The following is a 15,150-nucleotide window of genomic DNA, read 5'->3' on the forward strand; positions in this document are numbered from 1 at the left end:
CAGGTGTTTTGAGTTGATTAGCTGATTGGCATGTCACCATATTCTAATTTTTTGAGATTGGTGGGTTTTTGTTAAATGTGAGCCAAAATCATCACAATTAAAAGAACAAAAGACTTAAACTACTTCAGTCTGTGTGCACTGAATTTATTTAATACACGAGTTTCACAATTTGAGTTGAATTACTGAAATAAATGAACTTTTCCACGACATTCTAATTTATTGAGATGCACCTGTATATATATATATATATATATATATATATATACACACACACACACACACACACACACACACTTTTAAATAATACATTATAATGACCCTGCTTTAGACCAGATTTTCTCATACTTAAGAAAAAAAAAAAAACATACACACATAAACACACATACACACCTTGAGTTTAATCATTGAGTCCTGACACAGCTTGTCTCCTCTTGCAGCAGTGACCTCATCTATCCCGATGAGCTTGGCCTTGTAGCGAACACCATCCCCCTTAAAGCGCTTTATCAGAACTGCCTCACTGCGATCCTGCCCTGAAGGGGGGTAAAGAGAGGGGGGAGATGAAGCATACAGTCATTTGATGAATTTTACATATGTACAGTATCTGCAGCAAATCTCCTCCACCCTCCATTCGCCATCATCTAAAACTGCCATGGCTTTTATCATGATCAGCAAAAAGTGATACCCTAATGCAGTCTTTAACCCAGCCTACATGCTCATATTTCTGATATTGAGTTTATTGGCATTACTTAGATCTTTATTCCAATGTTCTCAGGCTGGTCATTAAGTTCCAGCTGGATTTTGTCTGCATAAGCTTGTGGAGTTGTTCAGAGCCAGGGGCTTTAAAATGAGCAGAGGGTTCTGAAAACCCTCTCTAACATCCACATGTCCTGCGCTCTCTGCCATATACACAGCACAGAATGAAGGTCAAGAAAGCTGCATTTCTGACATAATTGCAGGTATATCAAGCCTGCGGCATGACAGGGTGAGGTTGGTTTCTAAGTAACAGTGCAGTGTCCAGGCCTGGTGTGAGGCGATAGGATGAAAGCTGAATATTTATTTGAGCTCACATCAAAGTGGACATCTATCAGCCAATCGTGGCTAAGAAAGATCAAGTGGTCCCTCCCATACCTTCATTGCCAAGCCTATAACTGGATAACTGGACTGGGCAATCGATGGGCCTCCAAGGATGTAGACCAATTAACTGGCTCATGCCCAATGAAGCAAAGACAAACAGACCCAATTAGGTCTGAGAAAACAATTTGACCAGAAGACAAAGGCAAGCAAGCACTTACAAGGACAAACACACACTTGCACACAGCTTTCTTTGGTTTAACTGATAGCATGTACAAAAGCAAGAGTAGTGGGACTAACAAGTTTCTAAAGGTGCAGGTTTTAATGATCAGGAAGCAACCACAATATTAGATTACAACACAGACGGACCTTACTGACAGCAATCCCATTAATCAATCATCCCACTCCCCTGCCCCCATATCCACCCCTTTTGTATTACTCGCTCGCCTTCACCAGCTTGACATTTCTCTTTCTCGCTCTTCCTGTCACTCTTAGCTCTCGTATTGTTGTGGTATTGGTGGTATCTCATGTTGACCTTCCTTCTACATACCCCTCTATGCTCTCCATTGTTGCAGCTTAATGGCTGCACAATCCTCTGAGAGGGAGGGGTCAAGAATTAACCATCATGCAAGCAGGGTCAAACAGCACCGTGCCGTAACCCTCTGCAAATTCTAATTGCCATTTTTACGCCCTTAAAGTTCACTGGGGAAATGGAACACCATTCATAGGGTCGTTTCAAACGAAAGTGAACAATCTCTTTACGAAGTTTCCTTACACAAGGCTTTGGAGAAGCATTTGTGGTCATGTGATTCCAGGTGGCAATAGGACTTGCATAGTCTAGCTGACTATAACTAATGTAGTTGACATTCTCAGCCTGAAGCCGACTAGTAGCTTTCCACGTGATTTACAAAACACATCTGTATGAAGTACAGCGGGTGGTGGATTTCTGAAAAGTAGGATGGAAAGAGAAGATTCATTCATATTAATGAGGAAAGCTCTACCTGATTTGTTAGGTTTAGGGTTCGTGATATAGTTTCTCTGACCAATCGTGCTATCCTGATGAATATTACTGAATCATTTAATCAGTTATTGCTTTACTCATGAAATGACTCTTCCCCTGCCATCCAACACTTCAGCAACTTGCCAGCAGGTGTTGAGGCCGATGGCTTTGCTTTGAAAATGACAAGTGGCTTAAATATATTTTGAAAAAGATGACAAAGACAGTACAGTAACCTCAAATACAACAAAAATACTAGTGCTATGCAAAATAATTTAAAAAGGCACCTGCTGCTGTGGGTTAGTGTTTTTCAACATGAACGGTCCAACTTTTTGTGTTGGAACATCTGACCTGGTTGCTGTTCGTTCTTTCAAAAACAAAATGGAATGACGTCACCACTAGTCAAATTCAACTCGACTAATGGGCTTGACTAGTCAACCATTAAAAATCAGTAGTCATGCAATCCCATACGTTGCAATTACTGGCCAAAACCTAGGCTTTCTCAGATTGTCAAGCCAGCAGAACTCTCTAGTGAACCTCTAGGCACCCTTTCAAAACGGAAGTTCTCAAGGAACTTAGAAAATTTAAGGCTTAAGTGCTTAATGGAACCCATAAATAACTGCAAGAACTTTAAAGACTGTCAGTGGTTAAGTTCCGTAAGTATTCAATAGGATATTAAAAGTAACAGTTCACCCCAAAATAAAAATTCTGTCTTATTTACTCACCCTTGTGTTGTTTCTAACCAAAAGACCATTCTTTCAAGGAACACGAAAGGAAATGTTATTTATTTTATACTTCACACATCTTTTTGTCATAATGATTGAAGTGAATAGTGATTCTGGGCTGTCATGCTTCATAAAGGACTATAAAAAACACCAAAACCACAGTAAAAGTAGTCGATGCACCTCATGTACTAATTTCTACATCTTTTTCAGCCATACATTCACTTTATGTGGTGAACAGTGCACACATCAAATATGGGATCAATAACATCAAACATTGTTTTTTTGCACGTCTCAAGACCGAATATCATGATGCCATGACACAATAACCAATGAGGTTTGATGTAATATTGACTTGTCGCCATATTTGATTTGGGCTGTTTACAGGAGCTGATCAATGATTTGATTTGATATGAGATTAAATACCGACTTAAATTTCGGTCTGTTCATCATACAATGTGATTGTAAGCCTTCAAAAGACTTGAAAAACGTGCACGAGACACACTGACTACATTTACTTTGGCTTTATGGTGTGTTTTTTGTCGTTTAATGAGCTTAAAAGATGTGAATTACTACACACTATCCTTGAGAATATATATATATATATATATATATATATATATACACACACACACACACACACACACATTATCGTTCAAAAGTTTAGGGTCACTTACTCATTCTTTATTTATTTATTTATTTATTCACATTTTAGAATAATATTAAAGTCATCACGACTATGGAATAATAGAAATGGAAATATGGGAATTATGTTGTGACTAAACAAAATCCAAAATAAATCAAAACTGTGTTATATTTTAGCATCTTCAAAGTTGCCACACTGTGCCTAGATTTTGCAGAAATGTACTCTTGGCATTTTCTAAACCATCTTCTTGAGGTATCACCCTGGGTTGCTTTTTAAACAGTATTGAAGGAGTTCCCGTCTATGTTGGGCACTTATTGGTTGCTTTTCCTAATTATTCGGTCCAAGTCATCCATTTCAAAAACTTTTTTTTTTTTTTAAATAAAATTTTAGTTTTGTAATTAAATAAATGAATATGTTGGCACAATTATATATATATATATATATATATATATATATATATATATATATATATATATATATATATATTTATTTATTTATTTATTTTTTTTTTTTGTCTACAAAACTAATTTCAAACATTTAAGCATATGCCTTCAGATCAAAAGATTTTTAAGATCATGAGAAACATTTCAGGCAAGTGACCCCAAACTTTTGAATGGTAGTGTGTATAATAAAAAAGGTGTGTGAAGACTTTTAAAAATGTTTCTCTTTTGTGTTCCATGGAAGAAGAAAAAAAGTCTTACAGGTTTGGTACAACATTAGGGTGAGTAATTGATTGTACATGAAATGGTGAGAATTTTCATTTTTGGGTAAACTATTCAAGGCAGCTTTAAAGGGTGCCTAGATTTCCTCCAGTGCATTTCCAGTAGTATGCCAATCTAAGGAAGCCCGAATTATGCCTCAAGTATTTTATCATTTTTACAGATAATGTGGTAGTGGTGTCTGTCTTTGTCTACTAACTTGAATGGTGTACCAAAGTGGCACATATGAGACAGCAATATTCTGCACCTCTAAGAGTGCTCACTTCACCTGCCTTGCCCTCCAGGGTGTGTAGCACATAGTGACACTTACTTTCAAATGAAATTCGCTGCCTATCTGTGACATATTATGGACTGTCCTCCTAGTCACCAAGTAAATGCATGTAGCACAATAATTATGCGATAGGTGGGGTGAGGAAAAAAGCTCAGGGCTTAGTGCAACATGCGTATATTAATAATACTGACACAATGTGGCATTAAGCTTAAGTAAGAGTCCAGGTGTAATGAATATCACTCTCCTTCCTTCACATTCACACACGTACATTAAGTATTTGATGAAGAGGAGCGGACGATTCATGAAAGCTGAGGCAATGAATTAATGACTTTTTGAAGGTCACCGCACACATGATGGAAGGACTTCACTCGTTTTTAAACAACCTGCTCTTCATCGATAATGTACTTACTTTGAGTGTTCGCTCATGTTTGTTAGGCGACTTCCCTTTAACAGTGTGCATGCAGCTGCTGGGATAGCTACTTTGAAACTGTAGCTTCCCAAGTTGCAAACTACTCAAATTTTGAAGTAGCTAAACTACAATCAAGCTACACTTTTAAAAAAGTAGTAACACTATGCTACAAGCTACTAAAAAAAGTAGCCAAGCTGTTTAAGTAAAAAGAAATCTCTTTTATAATTAAAAATCATCAGATGATATTATTGAATTCTACAATCATAACAGTATTTCTCTGGCACAAAAACAATGTAGATATGAGTTAGGATGAAAACATTAAATACATTCATAATAAATACAACTAATAAAACTAAAAAGCACCCTATTTTAAATAACTGAGTCGAAATAGCAGCTATTAACTAAATATTTTGTACACAGATTTTCTGGCTTTAAAGCTGCATGTACAATACAGTTTGACATTAAAAAACATTAAAGTAGCATTTTGCAATCTACACCGCTACTCATTGGAAAAAGTAGCTTGTACTGGAAAAGCTACACTATTTTAAAAAATCGCAGACTTGTCATGTTAAATAAAGCATGCAAGGAGTGATGCTTGAGTGTGAAGCAATTCCCACTGGTGGTCTTTGGATTAGGGATCTTCTATTTAAATATTAAACTAGTAAGGCACTCAAAGCAGGGTATACATTTAAAAGCCTTTATTGAATCATGGCTATAATAATAATAAAAAAAAAAAAAACATTCCATCGACGCGTTGCGGCTAAGAAAGCAACTGTCACGCTAACTAACTAACTAACTGGTTAAGTCAGCAGTGGCTCTACCTTTAGTTTCTCCTTACAACTACACTTTGCCTCAACTCTGACAGTTTGTGTTGACTTCCAGAAAGCTGATATCTCAGCTGTCCCTTAGTGGCAGTTATGAGAAGGATAAACACTCATTTATTTCCCCAGTTCAGACCGCTGCACCTGCAAAGCCTTCTATTATTACTATCTACCTCAGGGACTGAACTCTGGCGTATAGAGCTGACCATATGAGTGTGTGGGTGGGTATATCTGTGTCAGAAGGCTGTCAACTACACTGTCTAAGTAGAGATGTCTTGAAATGAGATCCAGACCTCTACCCTGCAGGCCTCCCAAGTCCTTATTCAGGCTGAGAATAGCTCATTGTGTCTTGGAGAGAAGTCTGGGTATCAGCTATCATCACAGCTCTTCAAATGAGGGAACTCTGGCAGCTAGCTACAGTGAGCAGTTGACTGTTGACATACATAAGTTCTAATTGAAGGAGGGCACAGGAGATTTGGCTTTGCACACTTAACATCAGTGTTGGTTGGATGCATTAACAACCTTAGTGCATTCAAGTCTCAAAATTACTTTATTAGACATATGCAAGGATTGCACTGTAAGCCCCACACAAAGAAATCCCAGCTAAGGAAGTTGGAAATCTCAGGATGTTCTTCACCATGCCATAGCGCAATATGTAATAACACTGTACAATGGAACAATTTGAAGAGTGTTTCCATAGACAGCACATAAATTACAGTAGAGACAATTCATTTTTGTGGCCTGTTGCTCAAGAAACCTAAAGCTGTTTCAAACAATCTCTCTTGAAACTGTGTCACTGCTGATTGAGGTGTGACACTCTCCAAGCATCTTCAAGTCAACAAAAATCTCTTCTGACTTCTTAGAAATTCAGTTCTAGGTTGCTATTGAGACACCAACTCTGCCACCTCAATCATCATTGCTAATCAGACCAATACCAGGGGTGCAATCAGCAAATTTGATTCAGGTTGTTTTAAATTTGGCATGAGGAAGTGAGGAAGAGAGAATTTTGGACTAAAGGGCCGTTCAAACGGGACACCATTTTACATCCATTTTCACTGTTTTGGTATTGTTTTTCTATGTAAGCATGCACTATATGGACGTCTTTGAACATTATAACATGTCACATCTCGTCTCTGTTTAGCTTCCTAAGGGGCCGTTCAACCCGAATGCGTTATAACACTAAAAAAAGCTAGACAGTGCAATGTACAGAATAGAATGCAGATGTCTCAAGATGAGTTTTTAAAAGTTATTTAAACTTGACACACTGTCTAAAAATGCAATGCTCCTGCTTAAGATGCTGAAAACACAGTGAAAGAGGCAAGTAGTGTAACAGTCAAAGACGTCCTGTTACATAGAAAAACAACTGAAAAACTGCACTGATGGGCACAAACAAAAACATGTTCACTATGAATGGCCCCTAACATGTTCTGTGTGAATGGCTCCTAAGGCAGCAACCTTGCGGGACTTCAGTGCTGAGAATGAGAAGAGAAGAAAGTTTGTTACAAATTGTTTTCTCTTGTTGTTCTGCTAATCAAAAAATCCAGTTCGAGATGACTTCTTTTCTTGTACCTTTAGTTTGGTGACAAAGTAGTGCTGTATTAAAGTTCGAGCTTTAAACTATGAAAAGCATCTTGACATGTTAGATCATTAATGTGGAAAGCTACACTGTCAACTAAAATACTGTTTGTATTTACAACTGCAATTTGTGATAGCATAGTCCATTCCACACTTTTTAAGTTAAAACCATCACAGATATTGATGCAATGTTTAATGTATGGTCCTCTAATGATGGTACAACAATGGTCCAGGGTATTGAGGTAATAATGCTGGTAATATTTAGCCATTATTACTCAATATATGTAAATATATATATATATATATATATATATATATATATATATATATATATATATATATATATATATATATATAATCATACAAATTAATGAGCCAATGATTAATTATCAACAGAAAATGAACGAATAAATCAGAAACACGCCAATGAACAGAAAGCACAATTAGATGACTGCTAAGCACTTTCAACAAGACCAAAACATACTTTCAGCCAAGAGGACACAGAATAGTGTACAAAAAGAAAGAGATAAACTTATACTGCAATGTAAAAGAACAGGCAGTGTATTTATGTCACTGAGGCTGCAGTGAGACCTTGCAAACAATATTTTGTTTTATAAATTTAAACCGAAGTTTCAGACCTTGATATTATTCATAGAAGCTACTGATCCATGAAAAAAAGTTTTGCGAGAATGATTTGAAAAGGTTTCTCTTCAACTTGCAAAGAACATTGCAACCTGTTTAGGAACTCAAATATGATCTAATAAAAGCCTTAAATGTAATATTTGAAACACTGAACAACAATCAATATTACATAACTACTCTGAAATGGCACAGCAGCAAAAATAAAAAGACTTAACCTTATAAATATATAGAAAGGAAAAAAGGGGACATGGAGCTGTGAGAAAAAAAAGGATTCTCCGATGCATTGCGATTCTTTCTCCAATGATTCTGAATAGATTCTTAAAAATTCAGAATCGATCCTTAGTTCAGTTTAAACTGTGTCAGCGCAGTGCCGCTTATGCGTGTGTAGCTGGTTCAGAAAATTAATATATTTCTACTTTTATTTTGCTGCAGTAAGCCTCAAGATAACATTATTTATGCCTTTTCTATCAGATTGAAGTGTATTTGTTTACTTTATTTCATCTAAAATCTATGCATTCCCAAATATTATTTTGAGTTAAGAGAAAACACACAAAAAGTTGTTTTATATTGAAACCTTTATTTTGCCTGAAGATTTATATTGTAATATTTAAAAAAAGAAAAAAAAATTCCTTTAATGCTCTGTATCAAAGATGATTTGAAAAATGTTAAGTACACATTAATGCTAATGTTTTGAATATGAACCTGAGACCACTGGCGTATGCTGAGGAGGCAAGACACATGTTTTCTCTCTCCCTTCTCCCCCGCCGAGATTGTTTGTAGTGTATGAGGAGAGGCTGATGTGCATCGATCGTTCTTTTGATGGTGTCCCATGTTTTCCATAACAAATTTAAAAGACGTGCTGATCCCGATCTGTTGTCTCTGGCTTGAGTTCCTTGGAGGGTGATAGCAAGTCCGCTACATTAAACTGGTGCCATGACTCAACCGATTAGCTGCAGCCGATCACCGGGTATCAAGTGTCAAGTATCAAGCCAAGGTCGAAGGATCAAGTACTGTCTTCTATTGCCAACTGATGGACTTTGTTGCCTCACTCACATTCAGTTTCAGTCCTTATTGTGGTGTTTCACTATTGTGTTTAAAAAATTGATTTAACTTTAATTCCCATTAATTCCAATCACTCTATTTGTGTTCTGCACTAACAAGTAATATGGAAGGTAGAATATATGATGCGTCTACACTAGTCTTGGGGAGGGGCAGGGGTCAAATCAGTCCAGATGGTGCTATAAGGTGTAAAGAAAAGGGTCAAATTTGTGACAATTTAAGTCCTTCAAAATTAGAGGAAAAGGTGATTTTTGATGCCATGTCATCCACACCTGCCCCAAACAGTGACAATTTCAGTTTACAGTTGAAAGAGCTCATAGAAGAGCTGGGTAGCCAAATCGGTGACTCCATTTTATGCTGGCTCTTAGCTGATCAAACCCCTTCTGCCTCCTGTCACCAAACTGTTCCTGAAACAGTTAAAAGTGATTCCCCTAACACTACTCTTGACCTTTCCAAAATTAATCTGATTGTGAAATCTGACATAAGAGAACCTCCCAAATACCGTGGTGACGGAACACGTAAGTACACTGTACATGAGTGGATGGAGTTAATGGAGGTATACTTACACAAGCATGACTGCCCAAAAGCAGAGCAGGCCGATGAAATGATCAGCCATCTCTTAGGCAGAGCAAAGTGCATAGTCAAAGTAGGGCTGAAGAGCAATCCCTCACCTGATATGGTTATCTCCCCTGAGACCATTTTCAAAATGCTCATACATTTTTCTTTTTTTCAGTGAAAGCCAAGAGTCCTGTCTCCCACTAGCAGACTTTTATGCTACACGGCCATATGATAAGGAAAGTCCTGTCGATTACTGGGTCCGACTCAACAATGCAGCCGAAGTCGATAACAGTCATTTGCAGAAGTAAGGAAGCAGAATGCAGAATATTTCAAATGAAATTGCATGATGTTCATTAGAAACTGCCCTGATGCTGAACTCTGTAGTATGTTCAGGTACAAGCCAATCACAAAGTGGACATCCACAGAGGGCCAAGAAGCCTTAGATGAACACCAGAGAGAGTTAAGGACAAAGAGGGAAACCTCTTTCACCCACCGAGACCGCTGACTCCAAGTAGCAACCGTTGCCATTAGCAATGTAGAGACTACACAAGGGGACTGCACAGCGGTGAATGCAGCAGTGTGTGTCCCGAGTACCCAGGCCACAAAGCCTGAGGCCACAAATGCAGACACAGGCACACTAGAATGAGTGCTTAATATGTTGGAGAGGGTGCTTGAATGCACCAGTCTGCAAGTTACTTCTCCAGCCAGACTTCAGTCATCCTCTTAGTCCTGACCATCTCGATGTCATGTTTGTGGTGAGATTACCCACTCCACACACTCTCACTGCATGACTGAGAAAAGATGCCTGAATTGCCTGGAAGTTGGTCACCAGTGCAGAGCCTGCCACAGAATAGCCACTCACAAATTCAGGGAAATGAAGTCACCTGCACCAGGGAGGGGACTGTGTGGGTGAAGAGATTCAGACCCTCCAAGATGAAGATGCATCAGGTATAGGTAAATTGCAAGTCAAGGTCAAATAACAATGTGGTTTTGTTCCAGAACGTGACCAAGTTGGAGCGAGCAGACAACCTTTTCTACACTAATGTGCTAGTAAACGATAAAGTCCCTCTTCAGGCCTTATTGGACAGTGGGATGATGGCTTGCACCATTAATGAAGCAGCAGAGCACCGTTTACAGAGTGCTGGCCTATCTCTGGATCCATGTGAGATACACATGACATTACACTAGTTGGATGCAGAGGTGATCAGGTTGTGCCAAAATGTGCATATGAGTTGAAAATGAAAGTGTATGACTACGAAGTCAGTGTTCCCATGTTGGATGTACCAGGACAGCAGGACCTACTGATATTGGGCACCAATGTCATCAAATATGTCCTGAGTTGGCTTAAACAAAATCATAACTACTGGAACATTATGAGTAGACCTGAATCGACGAAAGAGCCTGATGTTGAACCATTTCTTAATTTGCTGTCTGGTATAATCAGGTGGAGAGGCGATGAGATGCCTGATGTCATCGGGACTGCCAAGCAGGTGCACCTGGTATGGGCCAAATTACCTCCCAAGTCCCCTGTTTCAGAGGGAAGTGGCATACTGACCAAGCCACCTAGGTCACCAATGCATAAAAGGGACATTATTGTGGGTTTAGTAGTGGCTTCAATGACTGCTGACAGATGGGTGCCCGTCAGGATGCTTAACCCATATGAAAAGCCTGTGACTCTGAAAAGGAATTCAAAAGTGGCTGATGTGTCTCCCTGTGTGGCCCTAGAAAATTTGGAAGTGGATGCGCAACAACGTTGTGAGACTGTAAAGAGCCAGAGTCAAGCAGTGTGAGATTGCTCTCCTGACCCTGAATTCTGCAATGCCTTCGAGAAAATGGAATTATGTGACCTGGACATTGACTCATGTGAGGTGTTGTCGCACTGGAAGGACAAGTTACTGCGGTTAGTTCAGAAGTACAAAAATGTGTTTTCAAAGCATAAGCTGGACTGCGGAGAAGCAAGGGACTTTGTACATCGGATCCATTTGTCTGACAGTCCTTCTGACTACCTTACCGGCATGTGCTACCAGGGCATTACAAGAAGTTGCGGCACGTGTTGTCAGAGATGGAGGAGCGGGACATCATTCGTAAGTTCAAAAGCGAGAGGGCTTCTCCCCTGGTGCTCGTGTGGAAGAAGAGTGGAGATGTGTGGATTACTGCTGGCTTGATGCACACACCGTAAAAGATGCACACCTCTTCCTCACCAAGCCGACTGCCTCGCTGCCCTGGGGGGTAACGCAATATTCAGTGCAATGGACCTCACATCTGGATTTTATAACATCTACATGTGTGAAAAGGATAAGAAGTTCACCGCATTTACAACACCCTTGGGACTATACGAATTCAATTGCCTACCGCAGGGCTTGTGCAATAGCTCAGCAAGCTTCATGCGGCTGATGATGAATATATTCGGTGACCAAAACTTTCTTACCTTGCTGTGCTACTTGGACAATCTGTTAGTGGTAGCTCCTAACAAAGAAGATGCTTTGAAGAGGTTGGAGATGGTCTTTGGCAGGCTGAGTGCTCATGGGCTGAAACTAGCTCCAAAGAAGTTCATCTGCTTAGGAGGAGTGTCAGATTTCTTGGCCACATTGTAGACAAACATGGAGTAGCGACCGACCCCAATAAAGTTGCAGCCATCACCGCTATCACAGAAAATGATCTCATGATGGATGATGGAGTCACACCCTCCCAAAAGAAGATCAAATCCTTTTTGGGCAAGGTCATGTATTATCAACGGTTCATACCGAACTGCTCCAGTATTGCCAAACCACTCTTCACATTGACTGCCGCAGCTAAGGGAAAGAGAGGCTGGTCAGGATGTGGTGCTGTCTTCCGAAAACTTAGTCCAAAAGACTGGACAAAAGAATATATTATCTCCTTTGAATGGCTTAAGTCATCTCTCGGACTCCGTAGTGTTGGCCCACCCTGACTTTAACCAGCCATTTATCTTCTCTACAAATGCTTCATTGGATGGTTAGAGGACATGCTGTCACAAATCTCTGAAGGGGAGTCCAAAGCATGACCAGTTGCCTTTGCTAGCAAAGCCCTCACTCGAGCTCAGTCTAACTACCCTGCTCTCCACCTAGAATTCCTCGCTCTGAAATGGCCGTTTGTGATAAATTCAGCCACTGGCTAAAGGGCCACCCTTTCACAGTTTGGACAGACAATAATCCCCTAACCTCCCTTTTAACAAAGCTGAAACTAGATGCATGCGAGCAGAGGTGGGTGGCAAAGCTAGCCCCATACAGTTTCGACATCCAATATATACCTGGTACCAAGAACTTGGTCGCTGATGCTTTAAGCCGACAGCCTTTGTCCCCAACTGTGTAAGTCAGAGATTAGTGGCAGAGCCCTATAAATCTTTGCTGGAAGAGTCTGAACAGATCAGGTAAGGGACAGTACAGGATGCTTTTAGACTCAGTGCAAACAACCAGTGTGTTGATCATTCATTGGGGCAATGTTCTATGTCCTCCGATCAAGTCTCTGCTGATCTTGAAGCCCATACCGAGTGAGGTGTGGGAACTAAAGAGAGGGTTGTCATCTGGCTGGCTCAGGACATTCAACAGCTAATGCCTTCGGGTCAGAATATTTTCCTGTCTTCTCTCTGAAGGAGCTTCAAGAAAAACAGGAAAGTGACTATATTCTGTCGAGAGTTCTCTTCTATGTAAGCCGAGGTAGGAGACCATCCCGGTGAGAGAGGTCTAAGGAACCTTCCAGAGCTCTGAAAATGTTGAAACAATGGGAAAGACTGAAACTGTTGGATGGAATACTGTACCGAGTCTGTAAGTATCCACTGACTAAATCCACAAGCTATCAGTTTATAGTCCCCGATTCACTCATCAGCCAAGTCTTGCGTGGTATCCACGATGAAGCTGGTCATCAAGGCCAGGGCAGAACATTTTTATTGGCAAGGCAGCAATTCTTATGGGTCACCATGGAGAAAGACATTCGTGCTATGTGAAACACTGTAAGTGCTGTGTTGTCAGTAAGACACCTGAACCAGAAGGGAGGACCCCTCTAGAAAGTATTCAGACTACCAGGCCATTGGAGATGGTCTGTATAGACTTCTGGTCTGCTGAGGACTCCATGGGTAAAAGTGTAGATGTGTTAGTGGTGACAGACCACTTCATTAAAATGGCACATTCCTGTGTATAAACCAGTCTGCAACCCAAGTTCTAGGTTCTTCTGTGTCTATGGATTTCCGCAAAGGATCCATTCGGATCAAGGGGAACATTTTGGAAGTTTGGAGCTGTTGCAGATTTCTTGGGTGAAGAAGTCAAGGACCACGGCCTATCATCCAATGGGAAACGTCCACGTTGAAAGATTCAATTGTACCCTGGGAAATATGATAAGAGCCTTGCCTCCCAGAGCCAAACAGGATTGACCGCAAATTTTGCAAACCCTAACATTTGCTTACAATTGCACGGCTCATGAGACAACTGGATTTGCTCCCTTTTATTTGATGTATGGAGGATCCCTAGGCTGCCTGTGGTCATAATGTTCCAAAGTGTGAATCGAGATAACAATGTCACGGACTATGACCAGTATGTGAGAAAGATGAAAGATGATCTCAGGGAAGCACTGATGCTTGCTCAGGCTAACAAAACCAGGGTGCAAATAGCATCTGCCTAAAAATATTGGAGGACAAGATGCATCATGATGCATCGAGAATCATTTTGTAATTGAATTGTTATCCTTAGAGGTTCACAACTCTAATGTCCACTTCTACATGCTCTCATTCACAGTGCATGTAAATGTACTGACTCACAGACATACACAAATTTGCATATTATCACTACTGGGCATCTGCCCATGGCATTGCTTCAGTGCCAGCAAACACACATCACCTAATACCTTTCTCTCTCTTTTCCTCTGCAACACAAACACATAAACATGCCTACAACACTCTTATTAATAACAATAGTTTAAAAAAAAATCATTAAAAAAAATCAGTCAAATCCCTTTTTAGCAGATTGGGCTAAAAGATGCAGCCATGAGACAACACGAGAAGCTGTATGCACAGAGGGACATTCACACAAATACAGCCCCCCCCCCCCACATACACACACACACATTTTCCAAACTCTTGGTATGTTAATGTAGGTCACTGCAGACAAAAGCAGAAACTTTATGTATGTTAATTTACTGTGCTCTCAGCACACATACTGTGAAACTGATACTGAACATAAAACTGACTGCAGCTTCACCTAATGATCTCTGCTGATAAACAAGGACTTTATTTTCATAAGCTTTTCTTTTTAAGAGAGAGAAGAAAGGCAGATATAAAGAAGCTTCTGGTAATCTTGTTAGATTGATGGCTAAGAAAACTTCAAAGAGTGTGAGATATCCATCAGTGTGCATCTAATCAGCTTTCTGTAGAGTGGACAAAATTGGGCAGATCTTTATGGGTTTCAGTGTCTTCAAATATAACAAGCACCAAGTTTAGTGGATAATTGTGCATGTGTGTGTGTGTGTGTGTGTGTGTGTGTGTGTGTACAGGTTTAGATATTCTTGTGAGTGCCAAATTTGTGAAAATGTCCTCACTAATACAGTGAAACTGGTAGAAAACCCACTAGTGAAGACAATGTAGGTGGTCCTCACTAGTACAAAAAGGCTCATAAATCAGCCAAATCACATTTAACTTTAAATCTACTGATGTG

General features: G+C 39.8%; 1 protein-coding gene across 3 annotated transcripts in view; it reads right to left on the reverse strand.

Moving 5' to 3' along the window:
* LOC127415930 (disabled homolog 1-like) overlaps positions 1-15,150 on the reverse strand; it is a 296,379-nt gene that overhangs the window by 100,662 nt on the left and 180,567 nt on the right. For all 3 annotated transcript variants that reach the window (XM_051654946.1, XM_051654944.1, XM_051654945.1), the window contains exon 3: positions 391-530. In XM_051654946.1, coding sequence (XP_051510906.1) covers positions 391-530 — 140 coding nt within the window. The remainder of the gene's footprint in view (positions 1-390; positions 531-15,150) is intronic.

The sequence above is a fragment of the Myxocyprinus asiaticus genome, chromosome 25 (assembly GCF_019703515.2).
Source record: "Myxocyprinus asiaticus isolate MX2 ecotype Aquarium Trade chromosome 25, UBuf_Myxa_2, whole genome shotgun sequence".
Classification (NCBI taxonomy): domain Eukaryota; kingdom Metazoa; phylum Chordata; class Actinopteri; order Cypriniformes; family Catostomidae; genus Myxocyprinus; species Myxocyprinus asiaticus.